Source organism: Diuraphis noxia, unplaced genomic scaffold (genome assembly GCF_037042655.1).
Source record: "Diuraphis noxia isolate RWA-SAM2 unplaced genomic scaffold, SU_Dnox_SAM2 contig0002, whole genome shotgun sequence".
Taxonomy (NCBI): domain Eukaryota; kingdom Metazoa; phylum Arthropoda; class Insecta; order Hemiptera; family Aphididae; genus Diuraphis; species Diuraphis noxia.
In genome coordinates this window covers 36,881,802-36,907,889 of record NW_028301712.1, presented here as the reverse complement: position 1 = coordinate 36,907,889, position 26,088 = coordinate 36,881,802, and the positions used below count along the sequence as shown (strand labels likewise).

Sequence of the window (26,088 nt, the reverse complement as noted above, 5' to 3'; positions counted from 1 at the left end):
ATATTATCTTATAAACTTGTTTTTTTTTTCTTTACTTTAGGTTGTAGGAAAAATCATAAAATTATACCATTATTGTTTCGTGTTTGTTGCAGAACCGTATTTACTGATCATGGAGTACGTTATGTATGGCAAACTATTGGCGTTCCTTAGAGATCGACGGACACGATCGCATTATTTTAATTTTAGCGACTCGACTGCTTCGCTCACGTCTAGAGATTTAACTATGTTTGCCTATTGCGTAGCACGAGGAATGGATTTTCTGGTCTCGAAAAAAGTACGGACTGTGTTTTTTATTTACATAAAAATCAAAACATTTCACTTACTAATAAGCATTTTTTTTAATCAGTGTAAAATCTGATAAATTTTGTGTATACATAAGAGTAGGTACGTGATACTCCGTCTAACAAGTGCGTGACATAACAAATGTTACGCTCAGAAGAACACGTGTAGCTCTGTTGATTTAAAATTTAGAGTGAATTGACCTTTAATAAAATTTAAGGGTAAAATTATTATCTAGACAACCTCATATGCTTGTAATCATATTTTAATTTTAAAGCGAGTTATGAGATTTTTAAATTTTAAACAGTTTTTACATAATAAAATACTCATAATTCGATTTAAAATTAAAATATGATAAAAAGCATATAAGGTTGTCTAGATAATAATCTTACCTTTAAATTTTATTAGAGGTTGATTCATTCTAAATTTTAAACCTACAGAGCTACACGTGTTTTTCTGTGCGTAACATTTGTTATGTCACCCACTTGTTAGACGTATAGACAACACATGGGGTATCACGTCCTCTTAAGAGTATATGCGTATTGCGTTATGTATATTTTACACTTCCTTCATAAGACTATACCATATTATAATAAGTTGTTATATGATACTAAAGTTAAAACTATTAAAAATGTTCGAAACTAATTTAATGAAAAGTTTTGAAGCTTTTTTAAAATTAATTATCTCAACTTTTGGTGTGCTTAATAAAATGTAAATAAAATTAACTAAATTCAGTTTTTCTACAAATTTTTTCTGTGTTTACTCATATTAAATACTATTATTAATTGATCATGTTGTTCTAATAGATTGTGCACAGAGACTTGGCCGCAAGAAACATATTGGTTGACCACAATAAATTATGCAAAATAGCTGATTTCGGTATGTCCCGCAATGTCCGAGACACTAACCAAATTTACGAGCAAAGGCATACCAAGGTACGACCACAGCATCTACTAGGAATTTTTTTTTGTATAAAACCGTTTTTTAAATAAATATTTTCATTTACAGGGTGCCTTGCCTATCCGTTGGATGGCACCAGAGTCATTGCACTATAGTATATTCACATACAAGACTGATGTGTGGAGCTTCGGTGTACTGATGTGGGAGATCGTCACTCTAGGTGGGCAATAATATTTTAACTAATTTGTGAAAATTGAAAAACCTAAGAAAAATGTTTTCTATAAATTAAAATTAGTTTCAATATTAATTGTCAATGATACCATTAATGTTTGAAACGATGTTATTAATATTAAAATGCAATTTCTGATACTGGTTGATTGTTATTTGAGTTTATGAAATAAAAAATTCAAGTTCTGTGAGTAAAAACTAGTCATATGTGAGCCACCCTATTGCAACCTAAATGGGTTTAAAAATAAAGTATAAACACCCCTCCCCCCAACTCAGATTCTCAAGAAATCTATCGATATAACTTTTATTTAATAAAAGGTCTAGTGGTTTTATTGAGTCTAAAGCGCAAAAACAAAGAAATATTCAATTTTATGTATCTAGATTCATTGATTTTACTTAGTGATTTTTTGTAAGATATAGATCGGTTTATAGAAATATACAATACGTCTTATGTTAGCAGATATATCTTTTTCTAAAATCAATTTAGAAAATGGATTTTGCGGGAGTATGATTAAATTTTAATTCTTAGTACAAATCAATCAAAAATAATATAATAAAACAATTTTTGGTAAAATGGTTTTTATAATAAGTTTGAATAAAATAATAAAATAGATTTATTAAATATATAATGTATGTAACATTGTAACTATACCTATGGGCTATGGTTAAATAGTTCTAAATTAATTTCAAGTCTTGAGTTATATTCGTAAAATCGTTCGTTACCACTTACGGACAAGAGATCGATTCTGAATCTAAAGTGTCTGCCTTATTATTTTCATTAAAAAAACATAATAGAAAAATAATGCTTGCTCATATAATATGTAGTTACATAATATATGATATATTTTTTTGCGTTTCAGTGCTGTAACTAGGCATTGGCAAGGTGGGTGGTGGCCAAGGGCGCAGTTTAAAATGATCGCGCTAGGGGCGCAATTTTTATTTCATATAAATACTAAAAATTCATTATTAATTTATAACATTGGTTGCCAAGGGCGCACATAAAGCTAGTTACGGCACTGTCGCGTTTTATTCAAAAACATCCCTTTATACCCTTTCGAGGTTACCATCCTCTTAGGGATGATGCGTCTGTGACATAAACTTTTATTTTAATCATATTATGTATACCTATTGTCATATCCACAGCCACTAATTCACAGTGATCACAATTTTATCGGTATAACATTTACATATTTTAACATTTCTTGCACGCTTTAGGTTCAACCCCTTACTGTACCATGGGTGCCAGAGAAGTAATGAGACGCGTGCGGGAAGGCTACAGACTCGACAAACCTGCACACTGTCGATCCGAATTGTTCAGGGTGATCACCAAGTGTTGGGCAGCCGATCCGTCCAAGCGACCCACATTCGCCGAGCTGAAACAAGAGCTGGGTGCACTCCTGGAAAATCCAGAGTTTGAGGGTAGCTATGTGGACCTGGAGAGCCTCGTTGATGAGTCAGACAACAATGCCAAGGACAGACAATAACCACATAAGTGTATTTATAGTCTTGTAAGCCAAAAGCGATCTCCCAAGAACGTTTTTTCGATTTCTTCGCAAAAGGATTACAAAAAAATGACATTATTTTTTCGTTAGATTCCTTTTTGATTTACACGGCATTTAAGTAGTTTTATACTTAGAACAAATATATTGTAGACACAGATGATTATTATAGTCATTTCGGATTTGATTTGTTTTCATTTAATCGTAACTGCAAAATGCAAATATCACGATTGAATACAATATACATGTTATTTAAATCCATATTATTTATATACGATATATATGTATACATATATTATTATTATATTATATATATTTTTTTATTTTACCTAATGCAGTGAAGTGGAAAAGAACTGATTTGATGTATTTGATGAACATAAATCAATATGATTGTAATTTAAAAAACATAAATACATACTATATAATATAGTATGTATAACAATAGATATTAAGTTTATTTGTCTATTTTATGTCTGTTGGTAAATGTATAGCAAAATTAAAATGTAATTTTTTTTTATTGATAACTATATATGTGTATTTATTGTTTCACTTGTTTTTTTTTCCATTTGAATATCAAATTAATGTCGATATAATGTTGAACATCTCGTTTTTGAAGACTGAAGTACACAATTTTGTGTTATTTGCAGAATAAATTAAAGATTTTTCAATTGTTTTTCGGATTATGGGCGATGCGAGGATTGTATTGATTTTACAACGATGTTTGTGTAGTTTTTAACAATCGTCTGTAAAGATTTTGACATCAAAAATGTAAATAAGCATTTTCTATAAATGATATATTTTCAAATCTATAGGCTTTTGAAATTCTCGTATTTAAATTTTAAGTATAATTACAAATAGTAATATATATTTTTTAAACACACGGCTGTGTAGTAGGTTTTCGACTGTACCTCGTCATCGAGTATGTAGCGTTAATCAATAATATGTTGAATTCGAATATAATATAATGATAAACCATTAATTTTTGACGAAAATATCATATTTATTTTATTAATAAAAATAATTATTCATTATTCATTTAATATTTTTCTTTATTTTCTTTATATATTTATTTGGGCGCATGTAAATTCCGCCCGAAAATGGTAAATTCCGCCCAAAATGAACTACAGGTAAAATAAGGTACATGTAAATTCCACCCGAAAAAAAATTCAGGTAAAAAAAGGTACATGTAAATTCCGCCCGAAAATAAAAATATAATATTAAAAGTAGTAATATTTATAATAATAAAAACGAATCAAAATATAATCATATAATCAATAATTACAACATGTCATGTGCATACTCGTATAACAAAATAAAAATATAATAGTAAAAATATTAATATTTATAATAATAAAAAAGCGTCAAAATAAAATCATAATCAATAATTATATTCGAAAATGTTATGACTTCCCAATACTATAAGTTATAACACGCACCGCTTCGCGAAAAGTACGGTCGCGTCGTACATTCACGGAACGCTTAGATTAAAAATATTTATTTTTCCGGGCGTTGATTTTTTTCTTTTTCCCATTGCTTATAGTTGATTATAAATTGTTAGCAATGAAATAATAATTTTAAAAAAATCTTAGAATACATATTTCATATTTTATATTTTCTTACTAAGTCATCTGGACCACTGTAAGTTGTAGTCAAATCGTCTTCATTGAAATCTTCAGCACAAACCTAGGACACTTTATGTTTATTATAAGCCCCATTTATACTGACGATAATTTCATTCCAAGAATGGAAATCAGTTGCAGGAACTTTGAACAATGTAACATGTTTTTCTTTTAAACTCTTACACAGAACATTTACGAGCCATTTTTAAAATACTAATAACTTTATTAGTCTTACCTATAGTCTATAAGCTTTAGTCTTTAAATAGGTAGTTTATTGAAACCCCTACGAATTAATCTTTTGCATCAATTTAGTAGTTGTGTATCGTTACAAGTTTCCTTAACGAGCTAAAATTAATCCTAAACCCCCTCCTAGCTGCTCTAACATCCCTAATAAATAAATTTCCACTCCTTAATTAACACACGTATCACATATCTAAAACGAGGTCGTCCCCGCGACCTCCTACACTAGCTACCTCTCAACATCCAAATCTTCACTCTACGACTTCAGTTACTTATACTATTGTAAATATGTAAATATCAGAATATTATTGTAATCTTAAAATTACCAATTGCTAATATTATCCTTATAGTACTTTAAAAAAAAAATTTAATTATCATGTTATAATTAATGTTAAAGCTATTACTATTAAAACTGTCAAATATCCCTAGATTTAGATAGCCTTAGGCTAGGAATGTCTTACGTTTAAGAAAAAAAAAAACTAGTTGTGTAGTACACCAGGACAGTTACAGTCACGATTGTACCAAACCGAAACATTTGAGAGCCATACCTCCACACTGCCACCACCACTCTATCGTTTCCAGTTCAGTATATCAGCTTAATCCGTGGACATTTCTAATCTATCGAAATCGTGAATGTTATGATTTAAATCATTGACTTATAATTAGGGTTCGGAAGTTGTTACACTAAAAATGTTATAAAATTGATTACATTATTGCTGTGAAAAAAACCCAAAGTTGCAATAAAAAAAATATTTTGTACCAAAAATATATTTACAAATTATTTTATGAAATGGATTAAGTCATTTTATTAAGTAATATTATAATGTTTTATTAGATAGGTTTTAAACGAGTAGATAATAAAAAAGATTCAAATTCAAATTCTCGTCAGTTGTCATAAAAAATCTGGTAAATTGTGCGTTCTTCTTATTTTTTCAGAAATCTACAAATAATTTTATCAAAACTTAAAACTTTTAATTTAAACTATTTTTGATTTGTTTTTTTAAAAAACCTTACCTTACCTTAAAAATTATTGCACTGTATAATCTAACAAAAAAAAGTGAAAATATAAAATTGTATTGAAATTTAAAATGACGACAATCAACGAAATTGCAATAAAATTGAAAAAAGGTCAAAAATCGCAAAAAGTTGCACTTAACATTTTTATATATTAATTGGTAGGTAATCGTTTGAAACAAATTTATAACTTACTTAGCAACGAATCCGAGCAATAGAAAAAAATTGCAAATACAACAACATCCGGACCTACTTATAATATATTATAAGTCTATGATTCAAATCAATGGCAAATGCATAACCGGTAGATAGCGCCAGTAAGTAGTAAGTTATATTTTAAGCTGATATAGTGATATCAAATTATAGCTTGAGCTTCCCGCCTCCCGGGTCTCGGCTTCCTGCACAAAATCTCGGAGTGGATTTTTAGTTGTTAACTTGGTATATTTTGTGTTATTATCTATGGCAGTATTAGTAATACTGTATTACTTCTAACACAAACGTTTGTATATATTTTATTATAATATACTATAGTACTTGTCTACAATTATAAATAATTATACACTGTCTACACAAATCGTCAACTGCTTTAGTCTATTTTTGATTACGAATTACAATAGGTACTCTATTTACTGTATTGAACAAAATGTTATTTTTTCAATTCTTTGACTTTTATATTTTATTATTTGAAGGCTGGCATAGTTTGTCGTTTTCTTACTGTACAAGACTCATAATCTCATTATAATTTCAGTATTCAGTTCACAATAAATCAATTTTCGTCATTAAATGTTATTTAACTATTTAGATAAAAATATTGATTGTGTACTTACCCCCTTCATTTGTTGGTTATAAGTTATAAGTTAGATCTTTTTAAATATTATTCTATGATACTGTCTTATTGAATTATTTAATGATTTCGTTTTTGCTAGCCGCCGTTTTTGCTGCTAAACAAAATGGCCATGGTAAGCATGTCGAGTTTTTCCTCATCTATGGATGAATCAAAGTCGGAAGAGGAATTTCAATTGTTTAAAACCCAACTGATTAAGGTTCAAAATCTTATCGAAGAATACAGTAACAAAAGTATGTGCCTCTTTGTTCTATTTATCTTAGTCATCTAAGTTTATTTGTATCATATAATTATCAATAATTTTTAGTCGTCGACAAGACATTGTGTTCAGATGATCTAGCTAACATGAAGATAGAAATGAAATGTTTGACTGAACTTGAGGAGAAAGTGACTTCAGAAAAAATAAGTAAGTTTTATTAAGCATAGGCAGTAAGATTTAAAGAAATTAACATGTGCTCTAGGTGAAAATCTCCCCTTCCTTCATGGATACATAGTGTTTAATGGTTTTAAATCAATTAATAATAACGATGATTTGGCAGTAGGTATCCTAATCAAAAAACCTTAAAATTAGTTTGGAAACATTATATTAGTACATCAATTGCGCTCCTTAAATTATTTTGTGGTATACCAATTGCATTCTTTTTTTTACTGTCACTATAATGTAAATGTTTTTATTTTATGATTTTTACTTATTAATGTATTATAATATGTGTAACAGTAAAATATTGATTGATTGATTATTGTATGATTGATGGTATTTTTCTAAACAAAATTAATTAATTGATAATTTGACAATATTCTTTAATAACAAACATTTATGACCTTTATGAAACATCTTACTGTTCACTAAGACCAAATTTCAATGCAAAGTGCATATTTTTTTGGTTGATCTTAAACTATGTTTTCCAAGCACATTTTTTTTTTATGTAGCAAGTGTTTGTGTTTCATAGCTAAATTGTTTTTGCGTATTTCAGCATTTTTCATTATTTTTATATTTTTAGCATTTCACATATTTATTAATGTATATTTTAGTACCTATGTTGAGAATGAATAATATTGCTCTAAAACATAATATGGCGTGTCAACATCATATCAAGTCAATTTTAATAAAAATATAAATAATAGCTATAATTTATTTATAAATACCAAATTGTATGAAAAAAAGTAATATTAATGGCATTTTTGAGGTAAAATGCAATATGAATTTTTTTAAAACATTTTTGGCTATTTTTTAGAGCATATTTGTGTGGTTTTAAATGCTTCTGGGCCATACTGGTCATAAATTGATTATTAACCCTAAAATGTTTTGACCCCACAATTGATAAACTTCCCTTCATATATGAATTATCTGTTTATTTTATCTGTAATGTAAGGTATTCGTTTATTTATTTATTAGTTAAATAAAAAACTTATGCAAAAAAAAATATTAATTATTAACAAAAGCAGTTAGGCACCTGACCATAGGTAGGCGTGCGCAGGACATTTTTTCTGAGGGTGCATAGTACAAACAGATTGAACATTTTAGTATGTTACCTAGCCACATAAACAGCCTGGCCAGGATTAATAAAAAAAAATTAATAATAATTTTAATAATTGTATTTCTCTAAAAAGTCAATGTTAGTTACCAATGTTAATAATAATTTTAAATTACAATCAAGATGACGTGTCTATATAGCTACTATATATCGACTATCACACTGCGATAACAGAAAACGATTGTCGATTTTAATTGTGTTTCGTACATATAAGCACTGGTAGCACTCATCGTGTGACCGGGTTTGAAAAAAATTATATCTTAAAAAGTATTATTTATCTATTTATTTATTTATTTCTAAGCTGAACTCGCTAGGGGTGCAGTTGCATACCCTGCACATCCCGTGTGCACACCTATGCACCAGACACCAATCTACATGCTCCTAGTTATTCAAATCATAACATTTTCATTTTCAGAATCCAATTATGTGTCATACAAAACCTTATCTTTGAAAATGGTACAAGAATCTTATCGTATTTGTAATTGGCTTATAGAAAAGGAATGCAGTGAAATGGATAATATTTTTGATATAGATTCATATGTTGATAAAATTGTAAGTTATTTCATTATATTATTTATATTGTCGAATAATTTAAAAATGTAAACAAATTTTTTTTTTTAATTTTAGATTCAAGCATGTGCTAATAAAAAAGATCCTTTAACCCATATAAATACTTTATTCAATGGTGCCTTCAAAAACATCCATTATTTTAATCTAAGTTTCTACGGGAACATAAAATCAGAAGAGCCTCTTGAAGCCCAAGTATTAACACAATCAAAGAAAGAATACAGAAGATCACAAAAAAGGACTCTAGATGATTTAGTAATTCCCGATGAGGTGTATAGAATATTATAAAAAATAATATGCAATTTACTGTGATTATTACATTGACATTCATTGGTTTTATTGATATTTAGGTGGGTAGTGAAACTGGTGACAACGAATTACAAATTACTTTATTAAAAGTTAAAAGCTGTTTGAAAAATGCTGTGTTAAAAAATGATGGGGACCCAATATCATTCCATATGTTTGCTATTGATCCATTTAGCTTAACATATACTATAGAAAATTTATTTCATTTGGCTTCGTTAGTAAAAGATGGTGTTGTCAAAATTGAAAGAGTTTCAGGTTATTATTTACGTTTAAAAATAACTTATCTGTAAATTATAAATGCATAACAGAATTGATTTAAATTTACTTCTTAGTCCATTATATCATGTATTTTGGATTTTAATATTTTCTAAACCTTAAAACATTCCTGTTTTTAAATGCAATCAAAAATAATATTATGATATTATAAATTTATTAGATGTTTGTAAGAAAATAAGTTTTTTTTAAATAATAATTTCTATAACGATGCATTGGTCTTATATATAATACAATTCAAACATTATTTTATCCATACAGATGATAAAGATGAAGAGTTTTCAACAATAACATTGGCAAAAAAAAAAAGTACTAATGCTAAATCTAAAGTAGATGACAACATATCATTTTTATTCACAATGAACCATGAATTATGGCAGGTAATTATTATCTTTTATTTTTGACTTATTGTATTTTATCATTACAAATATCATTAACAATACTTTTTTATTAATACCTTTAGTAAATATAAAATTTATATTTTTCAGCATTATATCAAAAAATATCATATAACTAAACGATTGATTCTACAAGATGAGTAAAATGAAAATGACTATGAAAAGAATTTCGACTGTTGAAATTATTTAAAATCATTTTGATTTATATATATATATATTTTTTTTAACTACTTAGTTTAGAATTGAAAATAACATGGTATAAAAGTTTTTTGGTGGTTCTAAATTCAACCTTGTAATTCTCATAATAGTTTCATCTTAATTAAGATATTTTTTATGACCGAGTATGTGTTAATATATTTAAATTAGAAAAATAAAATTCTTTTTATTCAAATAATTACCTAATCTAGAAATTCTATAGGCTAAACCTGTGTAAAAAAAAAGAGAGAGAGCCAAGATGTTGACCATATCATTTACAAAGTTCAGTATTTTGTACTGGAAGAACGAGGGTTAAACCGGTTTAGCCTAGCAAATTTTTATATATTTTCATTCTTAATTATTGATTAATTAAATTAAATTATTTAAATACCTTCCACTTTTCCTGTCTTATATGTTAAATTCCTGAAAAGTAATAATTTTAGTCACATTTTATTATTTTATTTATAATAAAAGAATTTTTGTTGCTTTGGAATATTGATGTCAAAATAAAAATTAATATTTTCGTTAATTTGTTTTCTAAAAAAAATATATGTTTACTAATCAAATGACAATGTTAGGCAAATCATAACCTGATTAATGCTTACTATTACAATTTGTAGTTACAAATCGTAAAATAAATTATTTTATTCAATAATCACAATAACATATTATTTTATATGATTTAAGCAATAATGTCATCATAGATTGATTGCAATTAAAAGGTTGTTAATTATTAATCATGTGATTAATGATATTTCAATAACTATTTTGAATTGAATAACAGCTATATTTTTGAGATGAAAATTTAAATAATATACAGTTTAATAACCACTATAGTTTAATTTATATGACATATCATAACTGTTCATAACTGTTAATTATTTTTAAGATATTGTTATAAAAACAAGAAGTATAGAGTAAATTTAACAATGATAAAAGCAATTTTTATATATTTTAGATAAAAATAACTATTAATACCAAAATATATTATTTTTAGAAAGAAACAATTTTTTTAATAATAAATTGAATGTAATCATAGAAATTACGATAAACTCGATTGATATTAATCAATAAAAACCATAACATTTTTATAATATATTTGCCTTTAAATTTTAATACAACACATATTTCAAATAATTGATCTGATAATGTATGAATTCTTGGTTCATTTATCATTGTTGAAAATAAAAAGTCTTTCCACGGGTGCTGACGACAAAAGTGGAGTATTGTATCAAATAAAAACTTGTTTATTAATAGAATTCTTGTTGAGATTATTGAGATTGTTTTCTTCATTGGTAAAGAAATGTAAAATTTTTAATTCTGATTTTGTTTTACTAATTAATTCTGAAGAAAGAAGATCCTGATAAAAAAAAACATTTGTTTGGTTTATTTATTTTCTAATTTTATTGAAGGATCAAATTAATAATCAATACTTAACATATAATACTCAACATACGAGTATAATTCAATTAAAATATATAATTATTTTTTTATTTAAATAAATAAGACTCGGCGTCTATGGCCATTGGCATACAAGGAGGTAATTATTTATTTTATAGGTATTAAAAAGTATATTTTAAAACACAACTATATAGGGGAAGATGTGCAGCAAAACCGTAAATAACCTTAAAATCATTATAGAACTTCTATTTAAAAAAAAAAAAATAGATTGCCCAGCAAAATTACATATATAAAGAGTTTCTTAAAAATCTTAAAATGAACTCAAAAAATTATCCAAATTATGAATAAGCTACTATTTAAGTGAATGTAAAACATGGGTGAAGAAAATTTAATGTTCACCAGTTCAAGCATCCGTATTTATATTACGCATAATGCATAAATAACCTGCAGAATTAATTATAAATAGTTATACATTACTATTTTTTTTTTATACATGTGTATAGTGTTGGTATACAAAGCTAATTTAGTATCACAAGAGTCAAGAATTATAAAACTTTATTCATAAAAATCTTTATAAAAAATGTACAATTTTTCATTGGCGCAACTTGATGATAAGAGGCTCTTAAAAAAAAATTTCAGACTGGGGCCCTTACCTGTTAATAAAAATGAAAAACAATCAAATTGCTTTATTACAACTAAAAATATTGTTTTTACACATGTCATACCTAGTTGATACTTTTCAGTTAACAACCTATATTAATTTTTTTATAAAATCTAAGATAAAAATTAAATCTGCTTATTTTTACTGCAGCAGTCATTAATAATTTTGTTTGTATCCAATTCAGCCGTTACTTAAGACATTGATTAAGTGTACTTAATCAATGCTTAAGACAATAAAAGAGATATCGGGAGTCGGCCTATTCTCCCTAAAACCGGAGACCATGTGAATTGCACACCCAACACTCTCCGATAATTGCGCAACTTTTTAATAAAACATTAATATAAATTATATATTTATATCGTATTATACCAATTTGTATCCAAAAATAAAACAATTTTCTATCAAACCTATTCTTATAAATCTTAGCCTGTATAGTGTATTAGTGTTTAACATAATTAAATACTTAGCAGTAAATAAATAAATAATAACTAATAACTAACTACTACCTATTACCACCTAGGTACCCATCCAGCCATGGGTGTTTACTGTTTACACTAATATTTTAGACGTTAGTCCATAGCTGCTATTAGCTATATTTATTAGATTATAATACGTCCTCTATAGTCTATATATTTTATACAGTAAACGTTAATTTCCAACTATTTTATTTTCTGTAATTTTGCTTTCTATTATTCATTTTCTCTGTTAAATTTACCATAATATGCCTTACGCGGATTACTAACGTTCAGTTTATTTATTTTCTGGTAAGTTATGTGCTCCGTCGATTAGTAGAAGTAGCCAGTAGGTTAATAGTACATCAAGTATGGCGTTGACGATTACAAAATAAATGGTACGACTGCATGTCGGATATATTATGCCATAATATTATGGTAGGAAAAAACGCGGGAAACCATGTGTGTACAATGCATAATATCAATACGACTACGACAATACAATATCATCTTGTGTACCACTATGCAATATTCAATACGTATATTCATATTTCAAGTTGTGTTCGGTTCCATCCCGACCTTCAGTCTTCATCGTTGTTATTGTTTTGGATCGGCCAGTTGTCGAAGGGACGTATAATAATTATTGTTCAGAGTTTACAAAATAACTATATTCTTTAATAACTATGGTACCTACTTACATTTAATTGAAGCCGGCTAAAAAGTATTCAATACAGGAGCAAACTACAGACCAATTCATCTAGAATCTTGTAACTATTCTTTATTGTTATCGAATTCTGTCTTCGTGTTGACCAACACACATATTTATGGTTTTTTAATCCTTATTTGTGTCCTTTCGTTTACGGTTATAGACTTGCAGCTCAATTCTACTACCATCCATTGGAGATTTTTAATCAGGTACCTACCAGCTAAATCTCCACAATCATGTCAAACAACGTGGGAACAACTAAGGATAAGCTGTTTGTAAAAAAGCGTGGTAAGTACCTAAATTGTGTTGTGTGTTAAAGACAGACTGATGTGAGCATAGCTATAGCACCAGGTGATATAATGTCCCTTGAATGTGAATTTTTTGTCAATAAAATGTATTTATTTAGATGGCCGAATGGAAGAAGTAATGATGGACAAGATCACAATGCGAATTGAACAATTATGCGATGGGCTCAATATGGACTTCATTGATCCGGTTATACGAAATTTTATATTATTGTTATAGTAACATTTATCTAACTTATATTAATTAGTAGTTTAGTAAAAGTATTCAAGTTTCTTTCTAAACCATAATTGGTGTTGATAAACGTCCATTATAAAAAATATTAATTGACTTTAAATTCCTATAAAAATATAAAGTATAATTTGTATACTATAGTATACATAATACATTATATATTTTTTTATGTGTATTATACAACAAAAAAATCAAAAAGAGGCAGACGATATCATTTTCTCACTAAATATTACCCATAAATGAAAAAGTAGTTGAAATATAATTTAACTTCCAACTAAAACGAAACTAATTCATTTAAAATAATGTGAAAAAACTTGATTTACATTATTTTAGTTCTGCCTGGCATTTCAAGACATTCAGTAGAAAAGTTTTACATAGTTAACTAACTATGTATTGTTCCAAAGTCAGGTTAATATTTTTTGTTATTTTATTAAAATAGGTATTATGTTACATATCTTTTATTTTTTGACCGTAAATTTTTAAATTAGTTTATATTATATTACATTAAAATAATATTATTATGAATAAATACATACATATGAACAATCTTGACATCTGGTTTATTAAGTATGACCACTTTCTGAAACTTGTTTCCGTGTATTAACCAGAAAACAGATTATTTGTTTTTTGTTTTAACTTTTTATAATTTGTTTATTGTAAACTAAAAAGTTAATACTTGACAAAATGTATTTTTCTTATTTTTAGCCTGAAATTACATTATATGTTATCGGTGATATATGCCCTGGTATAAGTACTGTACAAATTGACAATTTAGCTGCTGAAACGGCTGCTTATTTAACAACAAAACATCCAGATTTTGCTGTACTTGCTGCGCGTATTGCTATTTCTAATCTTTATAAGGAAACTAAAAATAATTTCAGTGGTAAATAATTTATTCTATTAAATTTATAAACAAAATTATTTATATAACCAGTATACATGTATGATCAAATATTTATTATTACAGATGTAATTTATGATTTGTATAACATGTCAAATGAACAAAATCAAAGACGTATGAAAATTATTTCTGATTTCCACTATGGTGTTGTCATGAAACATGCAGATCGTTTAAATAATGCTATTAAACATGATAGAGATTATAGTTACAGTTATTTTGGATTCAAGGTATGTGCTACATAGTTCATTATGTAATAAATAATAATCGTATTATGTAAATGTGGTATATTTATTTTTATAATAAATTCTAGACACTTGAAAAGTCATATTTATTAAAAATTAATGGTAAAGTCGTGGAACGTCCTCAACATTTATTAATGAGGGTTTCGATTGGAATTCACGGAGAAGATATTGATGCAGCTATCGAAACATATGACTTAATGTCATCAAAGTATTTTACTCATGCTTCGCCAACAATGTTCAATGCTGCTACACCTAGACCTCAACTTTCAAGGTAAAGTAATATAGATATATGTAATATTTTAGGTGTGCCTAATAATATTTAATTTAATATTAATATTTAATATTTTCCAAAATATTGGTTTAGTTGTTTTTTGGTGGCTAATAAATCAGATTCATTAGAAGACTTTGGTAAAACAGTTAAGACTTGTGCCAAGATTTCTCAATCTTCTGGTGGTATTGGTATACACTTACACAATGTTAGTGCAGCTGGTACAACATGGACAAAATATCCAAAATATGAATCTCATGGTCTTGTTGAACCATTAAAAGTCCTTAATGATTTAGCTCAGTATGTTGACCAAGGCGGAAAGGTTAGTATATTGATTATATTATTCTAAGTTAATAACTGTTTCTTTATTGTATTTGGTTTTATTAGAGACCTGGGGCAGTTGCTGTTTATATTGAGCCTTGGCACGCTGATGTATACACTTATACCGAGTTACGTAAAAATACTGGTAATAAAGAAGAAAAAACTAGAGATTTATTTTTAGCTCTTTGGATACCTGATGAATTTATGAGACGTATTGAGGCTGATCAACCTTGGAGCTTAATGTGTCCACGTAAATGTCCAGGTCTTTCAGATGTCTGGGGTGACGATTTTGTGAAACTTTATGAAAAGTATGTCTTAAATATTTATTATTTATTGTTGAAATAAATATATTGCTAACATTTGTTTATAATGATATATAAAGAACTAATCATTAATAGATATTAGGTAAGTAATCTGTAATTGAAATTATCAAAAAATTTATACATATTCTAGAATATAAATTATAGTTATATCATTATGTATAAATAATGCTAATTAACATTTATGTCTTATTAATATCTTAGATATGAAAATGAAAAACGTTACAACAGACAGGTACCAGCAAGGGAATTATGGTTTCGTATAATAACTTCTCAAATTGAAACTGGTATGCCATATGTACTGTATAAAGATGCCTGTAATGCCAAAAGCAATCAGAAAAATCTTGGTACAATTAAGTGTAGTAATCTTTGTACTGAAATCATTCAGTACACTTCACCAGAAGAGGTAATCAATTATCACATATTTATTATCATCATACTAGGTACATAATTATACTTTACACATCTTTTTATATTTTTATAGGTAGCAGTATGTAATCTAGCTTCAATTGCAGTAAATATGTTTGTTAAACCCAATGGAGAATATGATTTTGAAAAGCTTTTAAAAATTACTAAAATTGTCACTAAAAATTTGAATAAAGTAATAGATGTCAACTTTTATCCTGTCAAAGAAGTAAGTAAATTTGTTGAATGAACATAGAGTTTTTGTACATATAATTTTTATTACAGGCTGAAACTTCAAATAAACGGCATCGCCCTGTCGGGATTGGTGTACAAGGTTTGGCAGATTTATTTTTATTGATGCGATTTCCATTTGGCTCTCCCGAATCTCGAAAGCTAAATTTACAAATATTTGAAACTTTATATTATGGCGCATTAGAAGCTAGTTGTGAGTTAGCTGAAAAATATGGGACTTATTCATCTTATCAAGGATCACCAATTAGTCAAGGAGTAAATTAAGATAAAACTATACCTAGATGTATCATGTTTGTTAATCAATGTTTATGTTTTTAGATTTTGCAGTATGATATGTGGAATGTAAAGCCTACTGACCTTTGGGACTGGGATATATTAAAAAAAAAAATTGCTAAACATGGAGTTAGAAATTCATTGTTATTAGCACCGATGCCTACCGCTTCAACAGCACAAATTCTTGGAAATAATGAATCTATTGAACCATATACTACAAATTTATATTACAGACGTACTCTTAGTGGAGAATTCAGTGTTAGTAATAAATTGTGTGATTATATAATTGTTGTTTTAACTAATCTATTTACTCCAGGTGGTTAATCGTCATTTATTAAACGATCTAATTAAACTTAACCTATGGAACGAAGATATGAGAAATGAATTGATTTACTACAAAGGATCTGTACAGGTAGGAACTAATCATTTTAAGGATAATTTGTTGAATGTCATCTGTACTTTATCTTATAAATTTATGTTAATATAGAAAATAGAAAGTATTCCAAACAACATAAAAGAATTGTATAAAACGAATTGGGAACTATCTCAAAAAATTATATTAGATATGGCTGCTGATCGAGCAGCATACATTGATCAATCTCAGTCATTAAATATCCACATTGAGCAACCCACTATTAGTAAAATATCCTCTGTACATTTCTATGGATGGAAAAAGGTGAGTTAATCGTACAATTAAAATAATTTTAAATATTTTATTAATTTGTTTTATAACAGGGCTTAAAAACTGGTATGTACTATTTGCGTACCAGGCCAGCTGCTGATCCTATCCAGTTTACAGTTAATAAAAGTACGCTGTCTAGTAATGTTGCAATTCAAACTGAAAAAAATGATGCACTAAGCATGCAACAATTAGTATGTTCTTTGGAAAACAAAGACGCATGTACTATGTGTGGAGCTTAATTTAATGTAGTTATGCATTTGATCTGTAAATTATCAATGCATCAAATAATTTTATATTCACTGTAAGAATTCGATTACGATTGTATTGTAATTCTTTTTTGAACTTTTTTTATTGAGTATTAACACTATATTTTATCTATTATTTAACACGTGATTGGGAGTTATGTAAAAAAAATCCCAATTTAAAAACAAAAATGTATTTTTATTTCATTAATTATTATTTTTTAAACATTAATACACTACTATATTGTAATATAATATTTCTAATTAAAAGGATTAAGTTTATTTAACCAACTTTTGTTCTCTTCTACTGTTTCATTATTATTTTTTAACTCCTCTATCAATTCCAGTCTATATTTTGCCTTCAATGGGGCTTTCTTTTCATTTAATTCATCTATTTCTTGCATCTTAAGTAAAGCCTCATCAAATGTTAGACCATACCATTCAATTTCTTCGTGGGTGTAATCATTTAAATAATGTTTATATTTGTCATATACTTCTTGTTGTTTTACATTATCATCTACATAAAATGTCTTGTCTCTTAAAGCCATTAAAATATGACGTTTAATTTTTAAACTTAAAGTGGTTCTCAAATCACATGCAGATGTTTTCAATAGATAATGGTCTAGACCAAAATTCTTATTTATTTCATCTAGGGCCTTTTCAGTCACTGTAGTTGACATGTACTTATTTAAAATTTCACTGTAGACCACTGATTTTTTTAATGTTGGGGTCCAAAAATGTGGGACACGACTCTTATATTTACCACTTTGTTTGAAACCTTGAACTATAGCTTCTCCTCCCCAAATACCAGAATGCATTGTTTTTGGGTACTTCAAAGGGATTGGTATGTTCTGAACAGGAATTACAGCTCCAGTTTTCTCATCTTTAGTCCATTTTCCTGGAGTAGGTTTGTAATAAACTGGCTCAGGTACCTTGTGACGCCATTCCTTATAAAATTTTTTATATGCCTCTGGAAGCCGATCACCAAGACCAGAATTGATTTTTGTTTTTTTTGGTATGTATAATAATTTTAAGCCATTAGCTAGTTTAGATTCCATTTTAAGATTCCTAGAAAAATTAAAAATGTTTTAATAATATAATATATTCATAACTACAAGTCATATGGATGATAGTTAAATTTTTTGTTGAATTAAAATGAAGAAAATAATATTGGCATAGACCTTTTACTCATGGACTGGCCCATCTGATACCAAATGTATCGATATTCACATGATGCAGTGATGCAGCCCGTTTAATATAAATATAAATAATACTATATATAAATATATATTGTACTGTACCAGAATAACTCTATAACTATAAAACGCCACTTATCTTGATACGGTGTAAATGTGAAGAGGGCTGGTCTATGAATATTGGTAACACATTGTAATACTTTAAATTTTGTCTGGTGACATCCTTAATGTTTAAAATGTTTATGGTTTAGTATTAATTTGTTAATTCATTAAATTACTTTATTTCAAGATTTTATTTTACATTAAGGAGCAATATTTATGGAATAATATATGAAGAGAAATAAGTAAATCATGATTTATCGACAAAATTGAAAACATAACCCTTTTACAACTCCAGATATACCATAACCTTCCTGTATTTTATAATATAATTTGCCAGTAACCGTACAATGTTCAGACAAACCTTGGTTCGTATTATTTTAAACTTTCCTAATTAGTCTTACAGATCTCAAAATTAAAAAAAAAATTGTGTGGCACAACAGGTTCAAAAGCATAAATGGTGTACTTAGCTGTAAATAGATTTAAACTCGGTCTTAATTGAATGTAAGCGGTAAGCCTATGAGTATAAAATAACAGTATTCGACTTACCTTAATAGTAGCTGCTTAGTCAATAGGTACTAACCACAAATTATTATTAACTATAACGTTAGTATAAAACTAAAGAGCAACCAATTTTAAGTATTAGTTTTAAGACGATACAATTAATGTAAAATCGCAAACTCGCAGAAGAATCCTATATATATTATATTAATATAAATAATAATTGAAACTATTAACAGTCACGTTTAAGGTAATAATTTATTATGTACTGAATATGCAGTAAAATCATACATTATATAGTTATCACTATTAGTAATCACGTAATTCATATTATGATAGATGATAATGTTACAAGATTATCAAATATTTTAGTCTTTTTGATCTATATCTACAAAATTACCAATGATTACCAATGTTTATCTTTTGGTTTAAGTAACTGTATTCATTATTATAATAGTTGTTTACAAATTTTAAATTTATAAAAACAATTAAAAATGGATAATCAAGGAAAACATTAAAAAGTTACAATAAACTACCAATACTTAAATATTGTATTTTCTATGTGAAAACCCATCAGTCAGGTTGGCCGAGCGGTCTAAGGCGCCAGATTTAAGCTCTGGTTCCCAAACGGGAGCGTGGGTTCGAACCCCACACCTGACAAAAATATATCCTAAAATTTTTTACTTTTTTTTATTTGTTTTATAAATGTGATTTACATCTAAACTAATTTAATTTGTAAAGCAGTTTTATTTGTTCTTTCATAATTATTTTTAATTTTTTATCACCTCATTAACTTTTAATTTAATCTGAATTCGGCTTTAAGAGCATCATATAATAATATACGCCATACGGAATCTTTTGTTTCCGTCTTACAAACGTATAGCATGGCAAATTTTACGTTCTCAAATATACATTTTACTGTTTTAGATTCTGAACGAAGTGATGAATGTATTAATTTTACAATGATGAGTGTAAATTTTTTCTATAAGCATTTACAGTTCAAATTTTGACTAAATACATAAAAATTACGGCAATGTTCAAATTATCTTAAATAGAAATGCATAAAAGTTTTTCTTTTTAATTCTAAGATTTGAGAATTTAATACAAGGCTCCTAAAATATTTTTACAAAAGCAGTCGAAAAATAAAAGAAATGTATAGTCACATTTTTTTTTACAAGCATTTTAATTTTAATTTTGTCAACATACGTAAAAATCACGAAAATTCGCAAATTAATTAAAGCTAGAAATTCATAAAAAAATTTCTTTTTAAATCTAAGATTTTAAAATTTTTAATAATCTATAATATATCCTAGACAGATAAACCGTCTTTGTTCAGAATCGTTTTTCGTATACAATGATAGGTATCATTGTATTAAAATTTAACCTACCCTAGTCAGAGGTCCACCCCACCCCCAATGTACAGCAGATGCGATACCCACTTACCCGCTTTTTACTCTCTAATTTTTAAAATTAGATTGAATTTACCTCTTATAAAATGTAAAGGACATATAGTTTATTATTACTAATTACTATAATGTGTTGATAATATCATGATAATGTATTGATATTTAAATCTGATAAGATACAACAAACAATTATGTTTAAATGTATAAAGTCTTAAATTTACACTTAAGCAGAGATCACAATTCAAAATAAAAATTTTGTAAAGTCCTCACTGAATAATAAAATAATTCCTATGGTCAACATGGTTAAATACTTAGGAATTCATCTGGACAAACACCTAGTTGGGCTACCCACATCAAAACCAAAAAAATATCATTTATATCTATATCGTACAAACAACAAGTATATAGGTATCTATGAAAATGGATTTAAGTAAATATATAATTATTGCATTAAATTTAATATAATATTAATATAAATAAATATAATATTATTATTTTTATAATTGTCTACTTATATATTAAGTTGTATTGACGTGTATGTACTACCTATTAAAAAAAAAACATTGTGAAATAAAGCTTAGACGTCAAATTTACATAATACTGATATTACGTTGAAAACAAATTATAATAATATGAGAATTCGAACTTGCCAGAAATGTAACAATAATATGTTTTGTACTAAAATAATCAATTGTAGGTATGCTCAGTGGGCGATAAATATAATTTATACACAATTACTGTTGTTTCTTTTCATATATTGTTCTTGGTGTTTCCGTAAGGTTGGTGGTGTTTTTCCAAGCATCTAAAAGAATAACAATAATTATTATTAATTATAATCACACGGCATCTTGTATAGGCAATTTAGCTGCACAGTGTTGTCACTGTTGATCAATATTACTTTGGTATTGGTGTCATTTTCATACTGTGAAGTAAATAGTGATCGCTATACCTAGCTAGGTGTTGAACGTATAAGTTAAAAAATATTCAATTTAATAAATAAACAATACAGGAATATTATATTGTTTAAGCTCTGACACATGTTGAATTTTAAAAATAAGACTATAAATTATAATTAATTGATATAATAAAATATTAACGGTTAAATCAAATAATAAAAAAATATGTACTTGAAATTAGTTGAACCTTTTTTTACATTTTACCGTCAATACAAAAATGGCAATTATGTGTATGTAAATAATGTATATAATTATTCTTTCTTGCATGTAAACTGTGTCAGCCAATGGCCTCCACTGCAGCCAATGGCCTCCGCTGCCGAGGCTTATTTCTAATAAATAAAAAAATAAAAAAAATGGCAAGTTTACTAATTTTACTGAAGTATTTACATTGGTTCACATATTATATTATGTGTTTTTATTCAACATTATTTATTACCTACTTTTTTAAACAATTGTATATAATTGATCTAAAAAACATATTTTAACTTTTAAGTGATTTTATACAATGAAAAATGCATTCATATTCGAGTAAAATATTATATTGGGTGTGTAAATATAGTCTTTTTTAAATGCTAATACGTAATTATTACCAATAAAACTATTGAGACCGTACATGATGTCATCGTCATGATATGAATAATAATGTTTTCATCTTGAAACTTATTATAGACATGAAAAACTGAAATTATTTCATTTGTTAACTATTTCAACTATAATTGATTTCAGTGGAGTACCCAGGATTTTAGTACTGTGGGTCCATCTCACTTACAAGAAGCCACTGCAACTTTGTAGAACCTTCGACAAACTATGCACTATAAGGTCGTTCGCTGCACTTGTGATTTACATTTAACTTATAATTATTTATATCACATTTTGATGTCAATATTCAATACACTATTTATTTTAGAGGGCCCGGATTCATACAAAGAGCATATTTTTTTGGTTGATCTTTTAGACAATGTTTTCCAAGTACATAATTCGTTTCATGTATTGAGTGTTTCAAAACTATGAGTTGTATATTTCATTATTTGAGCATTTTTTTTTTTTTCATTAATAGAGCACTTCTAGCACTATTGCCTCATTTTATTTTTTTTTATTTTTTTATCAATTATCCCGCGGAAACTTTGGCCATTTGGAAGGGGGTGGTACTGTAGGTTTATGGAACGGTAAGGTGTGTTACATGTGGGTGAGTTTTGGCAGAATTTTTATTGGGGCACCCGTAGGTTCCTGCTATGCCCCGGAGTGGGGGATGGCGGCACTTGTTCTCCGGACACCGTGACTTGCCCGGAGAAAAATGTCGCCCGATGGTGAGGATCGAACCCGGTCCGGCTGAGCCACAGCCGACGCGTTAGAACGCTCGACTACCTCATCCCCCCTTTTGATTTTTAATGTATATTTTTTCAATATATTATACAAATTTTTTAGCGTATTTATTAATGTATATACTATATTTTAGTACCTATGTTTAGAATGAATAATAATGACCTAAAACATATGGGTGTCAACATCATAGCAGTATCAAGTCAATTTTTCCAATTTTCAGTGTTTTTTTTTTTTAATAAAACAATAAATAATTATTTTATTTTATTTATAAATTCCAAATAAAAATACCAAATAGTATAAAAAATAATACTATAAATGGCATTTTTAGGTAAAATTCATTTTTGACAATTTTTTAGAGCATATATTTGTATGATTTTAAGTGCATTTAAATCTGGGCCCTAATCATAACTAATTGTTAAATAAATTTAAAAACATATTAATTAATTGTTATTTTTATTCGATTTATAGTCAATGAGTCTTAAGAACAATTTCATTGTCACTTTTTATATTTAAATATAATAATAATATTTTTTTTAAATAAAAATGATGTAGTTTGTCGTTTTGAGGGACTAAATTTTACTAAGGAATAAACTGTGGGGCAGCTGACCTCCCAAACCCCCACCTAGGTCCACCCCTTATTGATTTCATTGTTTATATCATATCATGTTGAGTATCTACACCAATAATAGTTATGTAGTAATGTTAATAGTTATGTTAATACTCTATTATGTATTAAAATGATCTATTGACTATTGAACATGTGTTTCGTAATAATTCTAAGTCTGTAATGTTACATTACACCTATATATTCAACATGCACAAAAATAATTTTATGCAATATTTTTTTTTTTAATTTAAAAACACAACATTTATTATTATTCGAATTTGAAACATTTTTTTAGTGATTTCTCATTTTCGTTTTTTTTATTTAAAACATGCTATGTTAATATTTATTTTATAATAACAGTAAAATGATAACATACATTGTTTATAAATATGAACACTTATTAAATACTCATATCTCATACATTATTAAATCAATGAAATATTTGTAAAAAGTTCAATGGCATTATTGTTGTTTAATTTACCAACATCATTGCATTATAATATGCATATAGGTATATGTGATTGTTTCAATCATATCTACTTTTTTAAATGATGCGCATTAATAATATTTTACCAATAATTTTAGGCTAGTTAAACTTTACTTCTTAACCACGTGATACCACCGAAATACCTATAATAAGTACATATTTAATCTATGTATAATGTATAAATACTGAATTGTTTTAGTTGGAAAATGTCTCATCAGATCTAACACACCTATTCGTCAATGATTAATCATTTTTTTAATGATACTAACAAATTAAAGTAGGTTATAATAATAAGATACATGCAAATATACAATAATACCAATGAAAACATAATTTTTTGACAGAACATACTAACACTAGTCTTTAATTTGAGTTTAAATGCTTAAAAGGTATAACGCCCATTAATTGTTTGAAAAACATGAAAATAACCAATCTGGATAAATTCCCAAACTGTGCACTGAGGCGCCCTGGTGCGCCGTAGTGTCTTTACAGGGGCGCCGCACTGACGTAGCACGTTATCATACTACCCATTAATTTAATATATACCTAAATCTTAATATAACTAATGTCTTATAACACATGTATAATTACAATTAAATAAATATTTTCATAGTATATATTACAAATTGTTCTGGTTTTTATTATTTTTTATGAGGGATACCAGGTAAACCTCTTATTCAAAAAAGGGCGCGGCGAGACAAAAAAGTTAGGGAAATTTTGATATATCTAATATAAAACAAAATAAATACATAGGTGCTTGAAGTCTAAAACAAATACAAAACTGGTATTGATGACATTTTTGTAATAAAAGAGTAACAATAATAGTACAATACATAGAATATGTTTAATATTTTGGTATTCATATATACATTTTTAGTATTGGTATCAAAGGTGATTTCAATTTTAGTCTTTTTAATCATGAATTTTAATCAGAATTGCCCCCCCCCCACCACTATTATTTTTAAATTAAATATAGATAATGCAGTTGTAAGCAAATTTAAATGGTTCAAATGTTTAGGAGTGATATTAGATTTTAGTCTGAAATGGCCAGAACATATTATACATCATAATATAATATAAACAATAAATGAGGAAAAATTAAATTTCTTCAAAATTCGGTTTCTAATAAATCAATTATAAAACAAATTACATGACACTATAGGCACCGTGTAATTCAGTATTCTAAAATACAGCAAAACTGTATATTGGAGAGGCACAAATAGAACAAGACATTAATACCTACATTATAATATGCATATTGAGAGCACGTAAACACACCCGTATTTTCCGTTCAAATACATGTTTTGGTAGAATAACTCTCATTTAGTTCACAGAAGTCGTACAATTATTAAATTTTGCAAACTTACAGATGATTACAAATACTTTTGTTTTTACGTTGTTTTTTTATATCTATATACATTCATTTTTATTAACTGTGTGGTACGGATTAAGTTTTTTGTGATTTGAATGCATATAAACTGACCTAGTTGACTTATCTATTAGATCCAAATCCAACGTATAAACACAGATAACATTATAATCTTTATTTTGGTGACATTTGGTGTTATTACGTTTCTTGTAGTTAGAATGAGAGCTGTTATACATGCTTTTCGACATTTTGATTCATATTTACAAGTTACAACCGTCGAATCTATTCTCGTAGCTACTACAGCAGCGTCTAAAACCGTATCTACACCATCATACCGTACCCAAGCAGTGGTACCGCACCGCACCAGAAGTCAAAACCGGTTATTTATCGCAGTTGTGTTTAATTAACGATTTATAAATACCCAAATTATTATTGTCCATGTGAAAATAATTTTGGCAATGAATATTATTTTATTACTTCCAATTTTATAATAATTATTATCCTTATTATTATTAATAGTGTGAGAATGTGAGGCAAAATATTTTGAAAATATTGTATTGTGTATAGAAAATGCGATTATAAGC

General features: G+C 27.3%; 4 protein-coding genes and 1 non-coding gene across 7 annotated transcripts in view; 4 read left to right on the top strand and 1 right to left on the bottom strand.

Annotated features, from left to right (window-relative positions):
* The window catches only part of LOC107161572 (uncharacterized), a 54,290-nt gene extending 50,344 nt beyond the window's left edge, over positions 1-3,946 (top strand). The window contains exons 3-6 of the mRNA XM_015508033.2: positions 93-274; positions 1,086-1,214; positions 1,288-1,399; positions 2,623-3,946. Coding sequence (XP_015363519.2) covers positions 93-274; positions 1,086-1,214; positions 1,288-1,399; positions 2,623-2,891 — 692 coding nt within the window. The 3' untranslated portion in view covers positions 2,892-3,946. The remainder of the gene's footprint in view (positions 1-92; positions 275-1,085; positions 1,215-1,287; positions 1,400-2,622) is intronic.
* A 2,193-nt stretch (positions 3,947-6,139) lies between these two features.
* Positions 6,140-10,426, top strand: LOC107161541 (uncharacterized). Of its 3 annotated transcripts, none has more exons than XM_089221208.1 (8): positions 6,140-6,278; positions 6,706-6,856; positions 6,931-7,029; positions 8,574-8,710; positions 8,786-8,995; positions 9,076-9,286; positions 9,566-9,684; positions 9,793-10,426. In XM_089221208.1, the coding sequence occupies exons 2-8, from the start codon at positions 6,730-6,732 to the stop codon at positions 9,844-9,846; spliced, it is 957 nt and encodes a 318-aa protein (XP_089077334.1). In that variant the 5' UTR covers positions 6,140-6,278; positions 6,706-6,729; the 3' UTR covers positions 9,847-10,426. The 3 variants fall into 3 exon arrangements, with proteins under 3 accessions (XP_089077334.1, XP_089077333.1, XP_089077335.1); XM_089221207.1 differs by having other exon boundaries at positions 6,167-6,396; XM_089221209.1 differs by lacking the exon at positions 6,140-6,278 and adding an exon at positions 6,437-6,635.
* A 2,476-nt stretch (positions 10,427-12,902) lies between these two features.
* LOC107161542 (Ribonucleoside diphosphate reductase large subunit) lies at positions 12,903-17,851 on the top strand. Its single transcript, XM_089219662.1, has 15 exons — positions 12,903-13,178; positions 13,281-13,405; positions 13,524-13,612; positions 14,360-14,537; positions 14,622-14,782; positions 14,866-15,068; positions 15,162-15,387; positions 15,453-15,694; positions 15,911-16,112; positions 16,191-16,340; positions 16,397-16,618; positions 16,682-16,894; positions 16,953-17,048; positions 17,124-17,312; positions 17,372-17,851. The coding sequence occupies exons 2-15, from the start codon at positions 13,354-13,356 to the stop codon at positions 17,555-17,557; spliced, it is 2,409 nt and encodes an 802-aa protein (XP_089075788.1). The 5' UTR covers positions 12,903-13,178; positions 13,281-13,353; the 3' UTR covers positions 17,558-17,851.
* On the bottom strand, positions 17,739-19,630 carry mRpL28 (mitochondrial ribosomal protein L28). The gene is made up of 2 exons (XM_089219663.1): positions 19,405-19,630; positions 17,739-18,628 (listed from the first exon to the last, which is right to left on the bottom strand). The coding sequence occupies exon 2, from the start codon at positions 18,616-18,618 to the stop codon at positions 17,821-17,823; it is 798 nt and encodes a 265-aa protein (XP_089075789.1). The 5' UTR covers positions 18,619-18,628; positions 19,405-19,630; the 3' UTR covers positions 17,739-17,820.
* A 302-nt stretch (positions 19,631-19,932) lies between these two features.
* On the top strand, positions 19,933-20,016 carry TRNAL-UAA (transfer RNA leucine (anticodon UAA)). The gene has a single exon. It is a non-coding gene; the product is annotated as a tRNA-Leu (tRNA).
* The last annotated feature ends 6,072 nt before the right edge of the window (positions 20,017-26,088 follow it).